The sequence below is a fragment of the Callithrix jacchus genome, chromosome 15, assembly GCF_049354715.1.
Source record: "Callithrix jacchus isolate 240 chromosome 15, calJac240_pri, whole genome shotgun sequence".
NCBI classification, from domain to species: domain Eukaryota; kingdom Metazoa; phylum Chordata; class Mammalia; order Primates; family Cebidae; genus Callithrix; species Callithrix jacchus.
In genome coordinates, this window is record NC_133516.1 from 29043765 (window position 1) to 29064764 (window position 21000).

General features: G+C 42.0%; 2 protein-coding genes across 2 annotated transcripts in view; one reads left to right on the forward strand and one right to left on the reverse strand.

The window, feature by feature from the left end:
• CCR1 (C-C motif chemokine receptor 1) overlaps positions 1 to 21000 on the reverse strand; it is a 173024-nt gene that overhangs the window by 120116 nt on the left and 31908 nt on the right. The window lies entirely within an intron of this gene.
• On the forward strand, positions 11423 to 18195 carry CCR2 (C-C motif chemokine receptor 2). The gene is made up of 2 exons (XM_017964860.4): positions 11423 to 11478; positions 14742 to 18195. The coding sequence occupies exons 1-2, from the start codon at positions 11473 to 11475 to the stop codon at positions 15870 to 15872; spliced, it is 1137 nt and encodes a 378-aa protein (XP_017820349.3). The 5' UTR covers positions 11423 to 11472; the 3' UTR covers positions 15873 to 18195.

Here is a 21000-nt window from a genome sequence, read left to right on the forward strand (position 1 = left end):
ATTAATTAATTTTTTAAAACTATAAAAATCTATAGGGAAAGGACGGACTATTTAATAATGACATAGTTAATCGATTATATTTTTAAAATTACGTCCTTACCTCATACTATAACATAACAATAAATTCCAGATGAATTATAGAACAAATATGAAAAGAAAAATTTTAATATTTTAGAAGGCAATTTTTATGACTTTAAGTTAGAAAATGATTTTTAAAAACAGGATTCAAAAACACTAATCGTAAAGAGATACATTAGGCTGAGCATGGTGGCTCATACCTGTAATCCTAGCAGTTTGGGAAGCTGAGGCAGGTGGATCACTTGAGGTTACGAGTTCAAGAAAAGTCTGGCCAATAGGGTGAAACTCCATCTCTACTCTCTACTAATATAAAAATTAGCTAGAAATCGCTTGAACCCAAGAGGCAGAGGTTGTAGTGAATTGAGATGGTGCCACTGCACTCCAGCCTGGGTGACAGAAAAAGACTTTGTCTCAAAAAAAAAGAGAGAGAGAGAGATTTTAATAAATTGCATTAAAAGGCTGGGTGCAGTGGCTCATGCCTGTAATCCCAGGTGAAGCCGTGGTGGGTGGCTCACCTGAGGTTAGGAGTTCAAGACCACTTTGACCAACATGGTGAAACCCCCTCTCTACTAAATACAAAACATTAGCCAGGCACGGTGGTGCATGCCCGCAGTCCTAGTTACTTGGGAGGCTGAGGCAGGAGAATCACTTGAACCTGCAAGGCAGAGGTTGCAGTGAGCCGAGATCATGCCATTGAACTCAAGCCTGGGCAACAAGAGAGAAACTCTGTCTGAAAAAGAAATGCATTAAAATAAAAAACTATCCCTAAAAGACACCATGAATAAAGTTAAAATAGGCCACAATGAGAATATATTTGCCACAACATTTTTTTTTTGAGATGGAGTTTTGCTCTGATGCCCAGGCTAGAGTGCAGTGACATGATCTCAGCTCACTGCAACCTTTGCCTCCTGGGCTCAAGTGATTCTCTTGTGTCAGCCTCCTGAACAGCTGTGATTATAGGCGTGCATCACCACGCCTGACTGATTTTTGTATTTTTAGTAGAAATGGGGTTTCACCATGTTGGTCAGACTGGTCTTGAACTCCTGACCTCGTGATTCACCTGCTTTGGCCTCCCAAAGTGCTGGGATTACAGGCATAAGCCACTGCACCTGGCCTGCCACAAATTTTTTTAAGGTGGCATCCAAAATTAATAATCACCTCCAACAAATTTCATTAGTAATCAGGGAACTGCCAATTAAAATCAAAGTAAGATACTACTGTCCATTAGACTGGTATGGTAAATCCATTCAAGTCTGATAATACCTAGTACTGAGTTGGAATAACAGAAACTGCTAATGGGACAGTTAGTCACCACTTTGGAGAGAAATTTGTCAATAGCTAGTAAAATTTAGTGATATACTTTCTGTCTGCTGCTACCACAGAATACTTGAGACTAGGTAACCTATAAATAACAGAAATGTATTTCTAATGGTTCTGGGGGCTGGAAGTCCAATATTAAAGGACCAGCCTCTGCAGAGAGCCTTGCTGTGTCATGCCATGGCAGACGGGCAAAGAGAGGGCAAGAGAGAGCAAGAGCAAATTCACAGCATCAATCCTTTTTATAATCAGCATTAATCCATTCATGAGGGCAAGACCCTCATGGCTTAATCACCCCAGAAAGTCCCACTTCTTAATACTGTTGCAGTGGTAATCAAGTTTCTAATACATACTTTTTGGGAGACATTTTCAAACCATAGCTCCTACTCTGTAGCCCAACAATTCTACTCCTAGGAGCATACCCTAGAGAAATTCTGCATAAATATCTAAGGAGGGGTCATTGTTGCATTATTAAATAGTGGAAAATTGGAATCAATTACTATGTCTGCCAGAAAGAGAAGACGGCTTTTTAAAAACTGTGGTTTATTCATGAAATCGAATATTGCATAAAGTAACTGGTGCTCCATCTCACCAGAAGAAAACATTTTGCACTAGGACTGCTTCAAAAGTGGTCTGATCACTGGGATTCTCTATTAAGCATAAACATTTTATGTGAACATGTTCTTTGACCTAGCACTCCTACTTTTGGGAATTTGCCCAAAAGGGACAATTATACTGGTGGGATAAATCTTCAAATCATAAAGTAAGTTGCAAATGGTATAAGCAGTGTGTCTTATTTTTATTTAAAGCATATTAAACAATATGACATATGTAGTAAAAAATAAATAAATAAAACATGAGAATAATAAACACCCAATCCAGAACAGTGTTGACAATGGAAAGAGAAGGAGAGAGAGAAAGAGAAACAGGGACTCAAGATGGGTACACAAGGAAATTTTAGTTGTAGCTCCCAACTTTTACTTTTTAAACAACAAAACAAATATAGCAAAATAAGATCTGTTAAAGGTGGGCAGCTAGTACACAGATATTCTAGCATTATTCTTTGAATATTTCTGTAGATTTAAATAGTCCATTTAAAAAAATAAAATATACATGTAATTTTTAAGATTAGCTTTTTCTACTTCCTGGCCTTCACATGCACTGTTCCCCGCTACCTGGAACTCTTCATGTAGTAACTAAGAGCAAAGCTGTAGAACCTGACTGCTTGGGTTTGGATCCCAGCACTGAGTTGATTTAGGGAGTGTTACTTAATCTCTTAATCCCCAGAGAAAATAGGATATAATGGTTTTGAGCTCATAAAGTTGTTGTAAGCATTAAACGTGACCTCTACATGTAAAGCAATATAACAGTGCCTATAGCATTTCTAAGTGTCTGCCATTGTCAACTTCATCATTACCACGTCATGTCATGTCACCATCCACTACATCACCATTACTGTCACCATCAACATCACCACCACCATCAACTCTCTTTGTCTAGTCAATTTCTATTTTTTCTTTGTATTTTAAATACCAGTTAAAATATTTTTTTCAAAGATGTCTACTCTAGTTCTTCAGTACAAATTTGATTTCATAAGATCCTATCTTTTTGTTCATGTACTTATAAAATTTTACAGTTCCATATTTAAATGTTTTTATTTAACATCTCTCTCCTACATTATGTTAGGTTTTTTAAAGGGAAGACAAGGGTTAAAGAGAGACACAGAGAAAGAGAGTGGCTCTACAGCAACACAGGTACATTGCAAAAACCTGCAGAGATGGGGACCAGATTAGTGCCAGAGGCTACCGCTGGTTATAAGCTGGGGTACTTATAGGCCTGGGGGTATTTACAGGCCTGGATGGGTGGGGGTCTGGGCTGTATGGCTTGCTGCCCAGGAAGATGTTGATAAGGTGTTTCCATGATGAGGCAATTTGGCCCTGTTCCCATGAAATGTGATGCTCCTTGCACTTTTTCCCAGCAGTTTCAAATGTTCTTGAGGATATGGAGAAATTGGAACTGTCTTACATTGCTGGTAGAAATATAAAATGGGACAGCAGATTTGGAAAACAGTTTAATGGTTCCTAAAAAAAGTGCTAAACATAGGATTAGCATACAACCCTACAATTTCATCCATTAAACTGTTTTCCAAATCTGCTGTCCCATTTTATCTTCCTACCAGCAATGTAAGACAGTTCCAATTTCTCCATATCTTCAAGAACACTTGTTATTTTCTATTTTTATTACAGCCATTCTAATGAGTGTAAAGTGATATCTTATTGTGGTTTTCTTTGCATTTTCCTAATGACTATTGATGTTGAGTATCATTTCATGCACTTATTGGTCATTTATCTATCTTCTTTGGAGAAATGTCACTTCTTTGGAGAAATGTTTTCCCCATTTTTAAACTAGATTGTCTGTCTTTGTTGTTGACATGCATGCATTCTCTAAATATTCTGGTTACCAGGCCCTTATCAGATATATGATTTGCAAATGTTTTTTCTCATTCTATTGGCTATCTTTTCACTTTATTGACAATGTTCCCTGATGCCCAAACGTGTTTTATTTTGATGAAGTATATCTGTCAATTTATTTCTTTTGTTGCTTATGCTTTTGCTGTCACCTCTAAGAATTCATAACCAAATCAGACGTAATGAAGATTCACCCCTATATTTTCTTCTAAGAGTTTTATAGTTTTGACTCATTTATTTAGGTCACCGATTCATTTTTAGTTAATTTTTGCATATGATGTGAGGAAGAGACCCAACTTTACTCTTTTGCATGTGGATATCCAGTTGTGAAGAGACTATCCTCTCCTCATTAATAATGATCTTGACACCTTTGTTGAAAATCAGTTGATAATGAATGTATGAGTTTATTTCTGGACTCTATATTCTACTCCATTGATGTATATGTCTACCCTTATATCAGCACCACACTATCTGATTACTGTAGCTTCGTAGTAAGTTTTCAAATTAGAAAATGTGTGTACTCCAATATTCTTTTTTTTTTTTTCTTTTTTAAAGATTGTTTTGGCTATTCAGGGCCTCTTACAATTTCATAGGAATATGAGGATTGACTTTTCTTTTCTACTAAAAGGCCACTGAAATTTCGATAGAGATTGCAATGAAACCGTAGGTAGCTTTCAATAACATTGCTATCTCAATGATTTTAGGTCTTCTAATTAGTGAATATGAGCTAGAAGGTCTTCTTTAATTTCTTTCAGCAGCATTTTGTAGTTTTAGGGTATAAGTCTTTCACCTTTAAATTCTGGTTAAATTTATTCCTAAGTATTGTATTATTTTTTATGCTATTGTAAATGAAATTGTTTTCTCAATTCCCTTGTTGGATGTTCATTGAAGGTGTATAGAAACTCAACTGATTCTTTGTGTTGATCTTATACCTTGTAATTTTGCTGAATTTGTTTATTAATTTTGATAGGTATTTTTTTGTGGACTACTTGGGATTTTCTGCATATCATGTCATCTGTGAATAAAGATAGTTTTACTTCCTTCTTCCTCATTTGTATGCCTTTTATTTCCTTTTCTTGCCTAATTTCCCTAGAACTTCCAGCATGATGTTGAATAACAGCGGTAAAAATGGGCATTCTCATCTTTTTCCTGATGTTAGAGAGAAATTGTTCAGTCTTTTACCATTGAGTATAATGTTAGCTGTGGGTTTTTTACGAACATCCTTTATCATGTTGAGGAAGTTCCTTCCTATTCTTACTTCTTGGAGCATTTTTGTCATAAAGGATATTTAATTTGTCAGATGCTTTTTCTATGTCAGTTGAGATGATCATACGGGTTTTTTTTTCCTTCATTCTATTAATGTTGATGTTACATTGGTTGATTTTTTAATGTTGAACTACATTTGCACTCTTTAGATAAATTTCATTTAGTCATTGGATATAACACTTTTAATATTCTATTAGATTTAGTTTGTTAGTATTTTGTTGAGAGTTTTTGCATCTATATTCATAAGAAACATTGGTCCATAGATTTTTTTGTGGTTTATTTGTCTGGCTTTGCTATAATGATAATGCTGGCTTCATAGAATGAATGAGGGAGTGTTTTTTCCTCTTTCATTTTTTAGACATTTGAGAGGATTGATATTAATTTTTCTTTAAATGTTTGGTAGAATTTACCAGTCAAGTTATCTGGTTCTTAACATTTTTCTGTGTTGGGATGTTTCTGAGTACCAATACCATCTCTTTATTTTTCACAGATCTTTTCCGATTTTTTATTTCTTCCTAAGTCAGTTTTTGCCAATTGATATATTTTATAAATTTGTTCATTTAATCTAGGTTAATTAATTTATTGGTGTACAATTGTTCACAGTATTCTCTTTTAATCTTTCAATTTTTGTAAAGTTGACAATGTCCCCACCTTACTGGACTTAGTTATTTGTGCTTCTCTGTCTTCTTTTTCTGTCTTAGCATAGCTAAAGATTTGTCAACTTTGTGGATCTCTTAAAGAGTCAACTTTTGCTTTTAGCATGCATTACTTTTTAAATAGAAATATATATGCCTGGGTTGCATTGCAAAGGAGTTGCCATCCCCATACTTGTTCTTTCCCCAGCATCAAATGTTTATGATCCCTGCAAAAGTCACCATCAGTTGGGCCCATCCCAAACCAGCCATGGTTGTTCAGGGTCCATATTACTGCCTTCATCACTAATGCCCACCCAAGGTGAGTCTAATCATGTTTACCAATAAGAACCTCTGCCACCCCAGCTCTGTGGGTTTCTTCTCATGCCATCTGTACCAACAAAGACCACAGTTTGGGTTTCCTGTTGTTTTCTATAGCATGGTGCCCCTCTCGCTGGGACACCTCAGAAGCCACCATATTCATGAAACGTCATCCTGCAGGTACTCCCTCTATTGCTCCTTCTACTCACCAAGCCTAGTGTCAGGGAAGATTAATTTTAGCTTCTCACTCCCAGAATCAGCTCCCAACCTGCTGTTGCCAAGTCTTGGGGGCACCTATAAATTCTAAATACTCTGTCCTGGCCTATCCCCAGCCAAGGATTCTTCCCTAGAGCAAGCTACCCCTAAGGCATCTATACTGAGATCTTAATCACAGAGGAGTTTAAGACATCTAGGTTACAAACGAATTCCTATTACAGGGTTCAAATGAATAGTCTTAAGTCACTTGAGAAAGCTTTTTAGCAAGTAAATGTATTCTAGATTCTGATTTCACCTTTTTTCTCCTACAGTTTATTTGGCCTAATCCTGCTCTGCTGGAGTTCTAGCAGTGGCCGAGACTTCAACCTGCAATGTCTTAATGACATTTACACTCTAAGTCAATAAAATCTTAAATTACCATTTTGTTGATCTTTTAACTTCTATTTCTAATCATACACTCTTGTCTATTCCGGGTTCATCTGGAGACGGTGGTGAACTTAGAAGATGGGGGAGAAATCCTTGTCTGGCTTCTGCTAGCTGACACTCCCTTTCCAAGAATCGTTTGCAGTTGCTGGGCTTTCTTGCTGTGACTCTATACCCTGTTGTGTTACTTTGTCATTTGGGACAAAAACAGTGAAAACAGTTTGCTTTATTTTTACTATGAATACTTGATCAGCACAGGTAGGAACATGATTACTGCTTTTTCTGAGGGCATAATATAAGTCAAGATCATGTTTAACCAAACTTGAAATTGTAAAAATCCTAGAACTCACTAATCTATTTTAGTAGGTCACAGGAAGCATGCAAATCATAAAAACCACAATGAACCAAAAGCATCTGTATTGACAAGAGGCAAGAACTTCTCTATCTTCTAAAGGTACTAACCGAACAAATCCGTTGATGATTACATAGGAAATTGCGAAAGGCATCATTAAAGTACCTTCAGGCTGTTGAAAACCCTTTTCTGTCTTCCTGCCCCACCAGCACTTCTCTCTGGATGTGCTTTCCCTCACATTTTCTTGCCATCCATGGAGTGGCAGAGAGGTTCTGAGTACAACTCTAACTTTCAGTTTCAATGGCCTAATCCCCAACTCCGCTGCTGAACTTGAGAGTCAAAATCAACAAGATCTTATTTTATGGCCAGCAGTCTGGGTCTTCTTTTGTCATTTGAGCAACATAAACTATTATCATTTCATTGGCTTGCAGAAGAACTGAGCTTCTCCTCATCCTTGTCCCATGTCACCTTGAGGTGACCACAGCCCTGCCTTCTGTGTAATCCTGCTTGGTCAGCAGGCACAGCAGAGCTCGGTGGCTGGTGTCATACTTTCCCTTAAGCCTGCTTGAAGGGCCATACTCATCTTTGGAACTGGGAACCTTAGAAACCATCAACCCAGTGCCAACGGGTAGATATGGAATTCCCAAACTCATGAAAAGGCATCCTTCTTAACTCTCTCCATGTGCATAAAGAATTCTAATGTGCACTGATTGAAATACCCAGTTTTCTAACTATCTAGTAATATATGGATGAGGTAAGGAGAAAGTTGCAAGAAAAAGAATCTGTTTGACTTGACAGTTGTGTGGTTATTTGTCACCCTGCCTGCAAGCCACTCTGAGTCCCAGGAAGCTGATTTTAGGGGCTACATTACCTCGAATGTCCATTGCTCCCTATTCCCATCTGGTTCAGCCACTGGGAAGCACTGGTAGGAGGCCAGAGTGGGAGAAGGAGGTTAGGATACTTTCTGCCCCTGCTGTCCTGCTCTGCTGGAGTTCTAGCAGTGGCTGAGACTTCAACCTGCAATTCTCAACCCCAGTCGTCAGTAGGGCTCAAGTGGTTATTGTTTATTCTTTTGATCCTTCTAGCTGTTAAGAAAGAAAGAATAATTTTTTCCTTAATGTTCATAAGTTCTCGGAATAGACTCCTGTAACAAAGGACAGAGTAACAAGAGAAAAAAAGCTTATTAACATGAACATCTTATACATACATAGGAGATATCCAGGGAATGAGTCATTCTCAAAAAGGTAACTGATTCCAGCTCATATAGCCTCTTCAACAAAGTTCAGTAAAGTCTTAGGGATGTGACAAGACACAGAAAAGGAACTTTGAGCCTTTGGGGACAGCACCTTTTAGGAAGGCAAAGGAGTAAGTGGAGATAAAGGCTCGTCAGTAAAGCTTGTGAATGAAGATTCCTCTGGTGCCATCTCCAGGTCCATAAGGATTTAAAGTTGTTTCCAGTGGTGAAGCTTTGCTCTCCCTGGCAGAAGAGGTGAGGGGGGTGCAGATCCCTTTTGTCTTTATAAGTCTATATCCTGCTTTTAGACAAATAAAGGGAGGGAAAAGAGCTTTCCTTCATCTGCTTCTTCTTAATTGCCTTCAGCCCAACAATCTTTATTTTTCTGTATGTAAATTTTTTATTATACTTTAGGTTCTGGGGCACATGTGCAGATCATGCAGGATTGTTACATAGGTACACATATGGCAATGTGGTTTGCTGCCTCCATCCCCCATCACCTACATCTGGCATCTTTATGCAAAAGAGGTACATTTTAGGGTGGCAAATTCTGGTCTCCCACAAAGCATAGGGATGACACCATCCCCGTTGCTTCTCTTAAGCCTGCTCACCCCTCTAAAAATACTTTCATTCTATAATCTCTTCAAAATCTCAGCCAAGGACACCCTCTGTTACCTGTGGCATGATAAGCCAAAGATTTGAATCCTGGCTCTGCAACTATGTACCTCTGTGCCTCTCCTTGTTTATGAAATTACAGGACTGGAGCCAAAGATCACAATGTGAAGACAAAATTGTAAAGTGGTCCTAATCAGTGAGAGCAAAATTTCTGGCTCTTGCCCTTCCCCATCCTGGGTTGAATCATAGGAGCTGGTGGCAAGATGCCAGGGTCAGGAGATTCCAGAAGTGGCTGCAGGCTCGGTGTTACTGGGGCAGGGATGACCTGTCTTGTTATTGAAATCTCAGAGAGATGCTCCAATTCCTGCCCAGAGACACACTGGGAGACAACTGGGGAACTCACTGTGTTCCTGAACAGGCAATGAGCTGAGTTCCGAGAAAAAAACCCAAGACCCTTCTTACTTAGCACAAATACCAGGTCTTACGCAGGACACATGGTTACAACTGGCTGAAATCTGGGCCAGATGTGTGCCTTACACCTGTAATCCCAGCACTTCAGGAGGCTGAGGCAGGCAGATTGCCTGAGCCCAGGAGTTTGAGGCCAACCTGGGCAACATAGCAAAATCCTGTCTCTACAAAAAATACAAAAATAAGCTAGACATGGTGGCATGTACCCATAGTCCCTGCTGCTTGGGAGGCTGAGATCTGGCATCAAGAGAATTGCTTGAGCCCAGGAGTTTGAGATCACAATGAACCATGATCATGCCACTGCACTCCAGCCTTGGCAACGGAGCGAGACCTTGTCTCAGAAAGAAAGCAAAAGCACAACACAACAAAACAACCACCAAAAAACCAACTTCTTGAAATCTGGAAAGGACACCTAGACCGCATTCAGCATTTGATTGTTGTTGTTGGCTCTAGCAGTAGATGCATCTTTCAGCTCGCATTACTCTGCATGGCTCAGCCTGTTCTGTTCTGTTTGTTACCTGTGGAGTACCTGACAGACCTTGCACTAGCTGCTTTAGATTCACTCTCGCAGCCTCCCAGTCTTGTTATTCATATTTCATAGTTGGAAATGGAAACTTAGAAACTTGGCAAGGCCATAGCATGAGATCCTATCCCTAGTGTCTGCTGGATTCCAGAAAGTGCCAGGGGCCAACTCAAATGACACGATGTTCTCTGCGTGATCTTAGGAATGTTCCTAAGTATGCTGTCCCCATTGCAGAATTTGCATTTTCTTTTAACAAAACATCTTTCCAAAGAGGGGGACTTAAAATAACTGAGGCTCTTCTCGCTAAGGACATTCCTGACACAAGAGATAATTTAACATTTCGCTTTCATTTGAAAGTTTGAAATCCTGTCATTTGTGACAATGTGGATGAACTGAAGGATATCATATTAAGTGAAATAAGCCACACACAGATAGACAAATGCCACATGGTCACACTCTTATGTCGAATTAAAGAAAAAGAAAAGTTGATTAGCTGGGCATGGCAGCACGTGCCTGTAATCCCAGCTACTAGGGAGGCTGAGGTGGGAGGATGGCTTGAGCTCAGAAGGCAGAGGTTGCAGTGAGCTGAGATTGTGTCACTGCACTCCAGCCTGGGTGACAGAATGAAAACCCATCTCAAAAAAAAAAAAAGTTGCTATCTTTGAAACAGAGAGTAGAGCAGTGGTTAACAGAGACTGGGGAGGAAAGAGGGGAGACGAGGATGAGCAGTGGTTGATGAACAAGTACAAAAGGACCATGAGGTGGGAGAAACAAGCTCCGGTGCTCTGCTCCACGGTAGGGTGACTTAGTTAGTAATGAATTCTAGATACCTAAATAGCTAGAAGAGAGGATTTTCAATGTCATTATTATTTCAAAAGAAATGATGTTTGAGGGGTGGATATGTAATTACGTTGATTTGATCATTACACAATGTATACATGTAGCAAAACATCACATTGTGTCCCCTAAACATATACAATTATTAAGTGAATTAAATCTAAAAAAAAATTTTTTAAGTGTTATCTAAATGAAATTTCTAACCAGATTCTAAATCCATGATACCACTGAAACCAGCACACGTGATCACAGTAAAACCTCATTATATTTCCTCTACTATCACCAGCACCCTTATTCTCTGGAAAACAAGAAGTTCTGTTGTGCTCATATCATGCAAATTATCAGTAGTAGGAGAGCAGCGAGTGGAAGGGCTCCAGATATAAAGATCCACAACATAAAGAAGCCCACAGTCGTTAGAAACAGGAGCAGATGCACAGGGTTTGCCTGACTCACACTCAAGGTTGCATAAGCAAGATTTCAAAATTAATCCTTTTCTGGAGACCTCAACCCAATGTACAATGTTACTGGCTGGAAAAGAAGAACTATATTTTTCTGAATTTTTTTTTCAAATCTTTACCATTACTTGCCCTGTATCTCCGCCTTCTCTTTCTGCAGGAAACTTTATTTCCTACTTCTGCACACAAAGTTTCTACCTCTAGATCTCTTTGGTTCAGTTGCTGACAAGCCTGACTGACACACCAGGACTGCCTGAGACAAGCCATATGCTGGTAAGTTGTGGGCATTTTTTTCCATTACTATCTGATTCATAGGCTCAAAGCATCTCAAAGCTAGAAATGCAAGTATTGGGCTTTACCCTGGGAAATGCAAAGCCTGTGCACTTGGGGGGAATGATCAAGATGAAAGAGAGGGGTGGGGGTGGCATGTGCACTGGGAGATGTTAGAGAGACCCTGAGGAAAAGCAGGGTGCAGCAGGTGTTGGGGAAGAGTGGACAGCAAGCAAGGCCATGACAGCCACTCTGCTCAGTTACCTCTCCACTCACTCTGCCCCTCTGAGCACCTAAGGACATTAAAGAGCTGGAATTTTTAGTCTAAATATACGACCATCCAAGCTCTGAACCGAAATGTGTCCCTTGCCTCAACTCAGGAGGTCCACAGAGGCAGAAGTAAGGAATTATTTTTCTGAAAGGTAGATTTCTATCAGTTCTGGTGACATGTCCTGACACTTGAAATGACACCTAGGACAGCACATTTCAGGCATCTCGCTCATTATTCACTGTAGTAGAACCACATGCTGGCCAGTTGTAAAAATGAAATGAAGTAATGTGTGCACAGCATTTAACATAGCACCTGAGCTTCAGGAGCACTCAGTTAATGACCACAGTTGTGATTTTTAGGCAGATGCATTTTTTTTCCAACCTTGATCGGAGGCCTCATTTAGCTTCTGCAGATTTCAAGAATCTGTCTCAGTGATATGAAATACAAGACCTGTGAAAACTGTCAATTGCGAGAGAAACAAAAGGATAAGGTATACAGGTGGATGGAAAACAAATTCACAGTCACTGCTAGAAAAAAAATTCTTGAGAATCAAGTCCTGATGATGTTAGGGCTTATAATTATTCTATTTATAAAGAGTTTTATGTACTTACTCAGTGAACATTTAGGGGTGCCTCCTTTAGCTAGGTACTAATATAAGAGCTGAAAATGGAAGCAATCTCCAGGCCTTGCTCTTGAGGAACCTGCTGTGCGTAGAAGATAACATGATAAGTGCTTATCTACATGCATGCAGTGTTGTGAGATAAGAGTAATTTGACAGAGGATACAGATTAAGCTCACGGAGAAGAGGAATCTGAGCAGGAGAGAGTGAATGGTGAATAGGAACTCAACAACCATTTTAGGCAGAGGGGCAAGGACATGCAAAACCACTGAAGCACAAAGGAAATGGTGAGTTTAGGGGAAATGAAGAGAAGATGGCTGTGGCTGAAGCACAGGATTTGGGATTGGAGAACGGGCTGGAGGTGAGGCTGAGAAGAGGCAAACTCAGAAAAGACGTGCTGCGCAGTCTGGACATTATCTTTGAAACCCCCCAGATAGAAGTCATGGGGCTACTGGAGGTTTTAAGCTAAGAGTGCCTATTCAATTTTAACTTAAGAGAAGACAGGTTGAGAGTGAACATGGCTAGAGATGAGCCATGAGCAAAGGAAAGACCAGAACAAAGCCAAGAGAGGCGTATATGAGCAAGAAAGTGGCCTGGAAAGCAGTGCAGAGGAGATGAATCTGAGAGGCTCTATGAGGTGGAACTCAAATGATGTAATAATAATACAGGGCATTTCTCTGCACCAGATGCTGTCCTAAGTTCTTACTCCACTGATTTTCATGGCAAATCAGCATAGTTAACATTTCATACATAAAGAAATTGACACTTGAAGGGGTAATTGGCCCCAAATTACATTGCCTATAAGAATTAAAATCCAGGTTCGTTTGGCTCCAAAAGCTGGCTCCTAATTTTCAGAAGAGGAAGGGACACAGGGCAATGGCCAATCTTGCTTCTTAGGCAGTGGAGGAATCCACAAGCAGGAGGAATTTTCAGGGGTGCCCCATTTAGGGTGAGTTTAATTTGAGGTCCCTGAATGATACCCACTTTGCTCGCTGCTTTATCTTCAGTGTCTAAAACTGGGTACGGTTCAGAGTAGGTGCTCAATAAGCGTTGATGCAGTGAAGAAATGCATGGGGAGACGGGCAGCAGGCAACGGGAAATTCAACTCTGAAGCCTAGAAGAAAGGTGGAGCTTGAAGAGAGAGCTTCAGAAAACATTAGCAGAGGGGGGAGTAGGAACCCTGAGGTAGACAACATGATTCAGGAAGAACTTTGGAGCAAGGATAAAGAGGCAAAAAATTAAATAGGTGAGAGCTAAGTGTGATGCCTGGGGACTCTGAAGGTGCAGGCATGGGGAGGAGATGCCAGCAAAGAACATTAATAAAAAAGTGGTCACACAGCCCTTCCCGTCTGGAAGCCAAAAAGAATTGTAAGTGGAGGAAGTTAGCAGAGGATCAAATGCTCAACCAGGATGCAGTTGGAATAAAATCAGAGCATTTGAAAATTGGGTTGTCATTGCAATCTTGACAAGAGAAGTTTTGGCAGGATGATGGAGTCAGAAAGTTGAGAGAATCATCAGTTAGAATGCTTTTGGCTTCAGAGAACAGAAAATGCAATTCATAATGGCTTTAAAATGGGGGCTTGTTTTTCTCCCAGAACTTTGGGAGGCCAAGGTGGACAGATCATGAGGTCAGGAGTTCGAGATCAGCCTGGTCAATATGATGAAACCCTGTCTCTACTAAAAACACAAAAATTAGCTGGGTGTGGTGGTGCACACCTGTAGTCCCAGATACTTGAGAGGCTGAGGCAGAATCGCTTGAACCTGGGAGGTAGAGGTTGCAGTGAGCCGAGACTGTGCCACTGCACTCCAGCCTGGCAACAGAGGGAGACTCCACCTCAAAAAAAGAAAATAGAAGGCAGAAGATGAACAGTTCAGGGTGGGTTTGGGACTCAGTGATATTGGGATTCTGCCTGGCTTCTCATGGTTTTCTAGGTCTTCCATTCATGGCACCATGCCCTCACTAGACATGCTGCCAGAGCAGGGCAGGAGGTGGAAGGTTCTCTTGTGTCTTATCAGGGAAGAAGAGCTTTCCCAGAAGCTCCCAGCAGATTCCCTTTTCATATTAGGGTCCAGAAATGAGTCACAGACCTATGCACCCCCAAAGGAGGCAGAGAAAACAAGTGCCCAGAGTTTTTAGCCTTAAAATGAGAATCATCAGACTTGCTGGGAAAGACAAAGGGTATTGGGGAAAGGCTGTTGGGTAAATCATTGGTGTCTGCTGCTGGGAATGAAAGGAAAGCCAGGAACTAGCAGACATGCTTTCAGGCAAAGGAGAGGCCAAAGACTGGGAAGTGGCTTACGTGGTGCCAGGCTATTTGGAAGCTCATGGATTGTGGTGTTTGTGTTGTGTGGTCATCATTTTGTTCTTTGTTACAGAACAGAGAAAGTGGATTGAACAAGGACGCGTTTCCCCAGTACACCCACAACATGCTGTCCACATCTCATTCTCGGTTTATCAGAAATACCGAGAGTGGTGAAGAAGTCACCACCATTTTTGATTATGATTACGGTGCTCCCTGTCATAAATTTGACGTGAAGCAAATCGGGGCCCAGCTCCTGCCTCCGCTCTACTCACTGGTGTTCATCTTTGGTTTTGTGGGGAACATGCTGGTTGTCCTCATCTTAATAAACTGCAAAAAGCTGAAGAGCTTGACTGACATCTACCTGCTCAACCTGGCCGTCTCCGATCTGCTCTTTCTTATTACCCTCCCACTGTGGGCTCACTCTGCTGCAAATGAGTGGGTGTTTGGGAATGCAGTGTGCAAGTTATTCACAGGGCTGTATCACATTGGTTATTTTGGTGGAATCTTCTTCATCATCCTCCTGACAATCGATAGGTACCTGGCTATTGTCCATGCTGTGTTTGCTTTAAAAGCCAGAACAGTCACCTTTGGGGTGGTGACAAGTGTGATCACCTGGTTTGTGGCTGTGTTTGCTTCTGTCCCAGGAATAATCTTTACTAAATCCCAGAAAGAAGATTCTGTTTATGTCTGTGGCCCTTATTTTCCACGAGGATGGAATCATTTCCACACAATAATGAGAAACCTCTTGGGGCTGGTCCTGCCATTGCTCGTCATGATCATCTGCTACTCAGGAATCCTGAAAACCCTGCTTCGGTGTCGAAACGAGAAGAAGAGGCACAGGGCTGTGAGGCTCATCTTCACCATCATGATTGTCTACTTTCTCTTCTGGACTCCCTACAACATTGTCGTTCTCCTGAACACCTTCCAGGAGTTCTTCGGTCTGAGTAACTGTGAAAGCACCAGCCAACTGGACCAAGCCACACAGGTGACGGAGACTCTTGGGATGACGCACTGCTGCATCAACCCCATCATCTACGCCTTTGTCGGGGAGAAGTTCAGAAGGTATCTCTCGGTGTTCTTCCGAAAGCACATTGCCAAGCGCTTCTGCAAACAATGTCCAGTTTTTTACCGGGAGACAGTGGATGGAGTGACTTCAACAAACACACCTTCCACTGGGGAGCAGGAAGTCTCGGCTGGTTTGTAAAATGAGGAGCAGTTGGACCGTTGTTTATACAGAGAGACAACAATCTGTATATAACAACAAACTTCAAGGGTTTGTTGAACAATAGAAACCTATAAAGCAGGTGCCCAGGAACCTCAGGGCTGTGTGTGCTAAGACAGACTATGTCACCCAATGCATATCCAACATGTGCTCGGGGAATAATGCAGAAAAAACTGTGGATAGAGACTTTGACTCTCTAGAAAGCTCATCTCAGCTCCAGGACAATGCCTCATTGCCTTGTGCTAATGCTCTTTTTCTAGTCTCATCATTTGTTCACCCAATCTCTGACTCTATCAGTATCTTGAAATCAAGGGCCAGCTGGGGGTGAGGAGGAGAATGTGACAGGCACCAATGAATGCGAGTGAGGGAGAGGGGGTCAGGGCTGAGAGGAGAAGGAGGGAGACGTGAACATGGCTGAGCCTGGACGAAGACAAAGGTGAGCAAGGGACTCACTCACTCAGCTAGGAGATAACACTGGTCCTTAGCCCCATCTGCCACCTGTATTTAACCTTGAAGGCTTCGCCAGGTCAAGAAGAGTTTGGGAACTGCAACAACCTGGGAGCTATGGCGAAGTCTGATTATTCTCTTTTGCATAAGTGCATAGCACATTTTTGCTTCATTACAGTTTATCTGTGACAGCCATGCACCCTACATTTGAAATCTATGACATATCAGCCCCATCATTCACATGCTTCTTAGGCCAACATCACCCTAAAAATTCAGAAAATGTTTGTTTATAAAGGATGCATCATCTATGAGGAGCTAGTGTGTGTGTGTGTGTGTGTGTGTGTGTGTGTGTGTGTAGGCTCTTGCCTGATCTCTCCAGGAGGCAGTGATTATGAGAAGTGAGTGGAGAGTGATGAGTTCCTCCATCAGGAGCAGTGGACAGGGATTGTGTGGAACCACTGCAGAAATATTTCCAGAATCAACTAAGTGGAGAGCCAGGAGGGCTGCATCAGAACCCAGTAAAGCTTCCTGTCTGGATCCAAGCTGGTCTGTTTTGTGGTAGCTGTTCCCTGCCTTGCCGCTCCCCTCACCCCTGTCTGTTTCCCCCACAGCCTTTATCACATAGCTCTTGGTTATAGGATTGCCCCCTCCAAAAACCCGTGTGTGGAGGTCCAGGAGTGAGACCAGGAAAGAATGTGAAAGAAACTACACAAGAACTTCTTGATGGTGGCGGAAAAGCGAAGTCAATTGGCAGAGTCCCTGAAGCCAGTCTTCAGGGCAGAGAAGGAGCTTAGAGATAGAAATGACAGATCTCTGCTTTGGAAATCACACATCGGGCCTCACAGATGTGTGATTCACAATGCGAATCTCAGTGTCTACATTACCAGGCAGGAAGGCTGAGAGGAGAGAGACTACAGCTGGGTTGGAAAACAGTATTTTCCAAGCTGCCTTCCAGTTCCTCATTTTTGGATACAGGCATAGAGTTCAGACTTTTTAAAATAGTAACAATAAAATTAAAGCTGAAAACTGCAATTTGTAAACGTGGTAAAGTGTTAGTTTGAGTTTCTATCATGCCAAGCCTAAAAATACCGTACTAGTCACAGACACAATTCTAGCTTTGATCTTACGAGTTTGGAGCAGGTGGCATGTTTCGGAGACTGCTGAGTCAACCCAATAGTCGTTGATTGACGGGAGTTGGAAGTCTGTGATCTGTTGTTACATTAGCCGGTGTGGACAAAGCATCAAGTAACGGTGTCATTCGAATCACAGCACACTCTCCATAGCTGCCATCTCAGCTGGGTCTCCATTCTCTCAGGCTTGCTGCCAAAAGCCTTTTGTGTTTTGATTTGTATCACTATGAAGTCGTGCGTTTAATCACAGTCAAGTGTTTCTGTGCTTTGCAGATGTCCTTGTTGATGCTCACATTGTTCCTTATTTGGCCAGTGGGGACTCCTAAATCTAGTTAGCTTCTAATCAAGCTTTTAAACCCTATTTGTAAAGAACGGAAGTTGGAGAAGCTCCCTGAAGTAAGCAAAGACTTTCCTCTTAGTTGAGCCAAGTTAAGAATGTTCTTATGGTGCCCAGTGTGTTTTTGATCTGATGCAAGCAAGAAATGCTGGGCTTCTGGAACCAGGCAACTTGGGAGCTAGACTCCAAAGCTAGACTATGGCTCTACGTTCAGGTCACATGGCTAACGACGGTTTCAGGAACAAGTGGGGACAGAGAGGAGTTTCACCTTCACGTATTTGGATTCTCCTAATGAATGCATAAAATTTTAATTTGATGGTGATGAAATGTAAATACTGTTTTTAAAAACTATGATTTGGAAAATAAAGCAATGCTTATATTGATAAAAAAATGTAAAAACAGTTGGCTATTTTTTTACACTGTGATGTGGAAGATTGTTTTGTTGACAACTTTTCACTTCTTCCCCTGTGTGATGACACCCCCTGCCCGTGTGGTAGACTTGCAGCATGCCCTACAGGCCCCATAGCTCGCCCCGTCCACCACTGACTCAGCTGCTGTGATGTGAGCAACAGTGACATCTGCCTCATCCAAGCAGTGCCTTTTACTCAGCCACAGGAAGGCCCATTCCAGATCACATCCCTCAGCCTGTGTGCCCTGGTGAACAAGAAGACAGGGAGTTGCAGCCACATGTAACATGAGCAAGAAGTCTGTGTTTGCTGTGATAAGCCACTGAATTTGGAGGGTTGTTTGTTAAGAAGCACAAAAGCTGATTAAGACATGTGGTATATAGTGACTTCATAAATAGTCTGGAAAACTATGTTTGTTTTCCATCATGGAATTCAATAGGACAAGCACCCCGGAAGATCTACCCTCTCTGGGTTGGAAACAGAAATATGGATGTTAATGCCAGTGTTTAGACCTCCAAGTCCAGGGCCAGCTGAAGAGTGGGAGGGGTAGAGAAGGGCAAGTGCAGGCAAGTCTCACAATGCACTGTGCAGAGCAGGAACAGAGGCATCTGTCAAAAGCGCTGAGAGCCCGGAGGACAGAGTGACTAACTCAGTGACAGTCTTGCATCATAGAAATAACAGCCACAGCAGGATTTTGTTGCTGCCAAAGAAGCTGCCAATGAAACACTGCCAGCCATCTCTGTTTCTAAAGTGAAATCCTGAAGTCTCCTTTATTCTGGGGACATTAGAGTGGGCTGTTCGCGGTAAGCAGGTGGAAGGTGGGAGGTCATCATTCTAAGGATGAGTGTCTGAAGACTTTTTTGGTAAGGAAGGGTCTTGACTTGGCCCACCCCATGCCACCGCCCCCTTGATCCGTGATGCCCCCAATGGCTGGGGAGGTGGGAGCATTTTGGAAAGGGGCCCTGAAGCCTCCAGGAAGTAAGCCATCAAGAGCCCATTCTTCTTTTGTTTTTGCTTATTATGAAAACTTCCCTGACAAATTGAAATGGACTCAGATGACATTAGCCTGCAGGAAAAGCCACCCAGGGGGGCAAAGTTGTGACTGAAGTGGAGTCTGGGCGTGAGCGGACCTCTGGAAGGCAGTGCATGAATTAAGGGGAGAGACTGGTTCCGGGAATGGGAGCAATGAGGCTGGAAATTTCTTCAGACTTTGCCACTCCGGCACTGGGTGTGTGTGTGTGTGTGTGTGTGTGTGTGTGTGTGTGTGTGTGTATAAACGGGTGCTGTAATGTAAGGTCTGGCCTTGGCAGCCCCAGCCTGGGGCCACAGTGAGATGTGAGCCTAGGATTACACTGGGAAAATCCTCTCCCTCCCACCACCTGAGAGGTTCTGTGGGCCCAGCGGCCCAGCAAACAAGGGCAAGGGCATGGACTAACATCTTATCTCATACCATCCCTTATAACATATCCTAATGAAATCAGTTCACAATATGAAATTATTTTCTCTTCAATCATTGTTTCAATGGGGCCTTAGGGTTGACTGGATTCTGGAGGGCCCTGCCTAGAGGAGGGGGTGTATTCTGTCCCTATGTCCCCTCCTGCTCCACCCTCCACAGCGCTTGCCTAGTGGCCTACCTTGAGAGGAACTCTTGTGCCTCCTTCTAGGCATGGACATGAATTGAGAAGCAGGAGAGGAGGGTTAGGCAAAGGGCTAACACAGACATACCTTGCTTTATTGTGCTTTACAGATATTGCTGGGGTTTTTTTCTTTCTTTCTTTCTTTTTTTACAGATTGAAGGTTTGTGGCAGCCCTGCCTCAAGCAAGTCTATTGGTGCTGTTCTTCCAACAGCACGTGCTTATTTTGTGTCTCTGTGTCACATTTCGACAATTCTAATGTTTCCAACTTTGTCATTATTTCTATATCTGTTATGGTGATCTGTGATCAGTAATCTTTAATATCACTATTGTAGCTGTTTTGGGGCACCACAAAGTGTACCCGTGTAAGATGGCAAATGTAATCAATAAATGTTGTGTGTGTTCTGACTGCTCCACTGACTGCCTGTTCCCGAGACACAGCAATACATATATTCTTCGAGACAGAGTCTCACTCTGATTGCCCAGTCTGGAGTGCAGTGACATGATTTCAGCTCACTGCAACCTCTGCCTCCCTGGGCTCAGGTGATTCTCCCACCTTAGCCTCCCAGGCTGGGACTATAGGTGTGCATCATCATACCTGGCCTTTTTCTTTTTTTTGTCCTTTTAGTAGAGATGGGATTTTGCCATGTTGCCCAGGCTGGTCTTGAACTCCTAGACTCAAGCAATCCACCCACCTCAGCCTCCCAAAGGGCTGGGATTACAGGTGTGAGCCATCACGCCCAGCCCCAAGACACAATAATATTAAAATTAAGCCAATTAATAACCCTACAATGGCCAGTAAGTGTTCAAGTGAAAGGAAAAGTCTCACGTCTCACACTTCAAATCAAAAGCTAGAAATGATTAAGCTCAGTAAAAAGGACATGTTGAAAGTCAAGAAAGGCCAAAAGCTAGGCTCTTGCGCCAGTTAGCCAAATTGTGAATGCACAAGAAAAGCTATTGAAGAATACTCAAGTTCACCTCCAGGGAACACACAAATGAAGAGAAAACAAAGCGGCCATATTGCTGATATGGAGAAAGTTTGAGTGGTCTGGAGAAAAGATCCAACCAGCCACAACATGCCCTTAACCAAAGCCGAATCCAGAGCAAGACTCTAACTCTCTTCAATGCTGTGAAGGCTGAGAGAGATGAGGAAG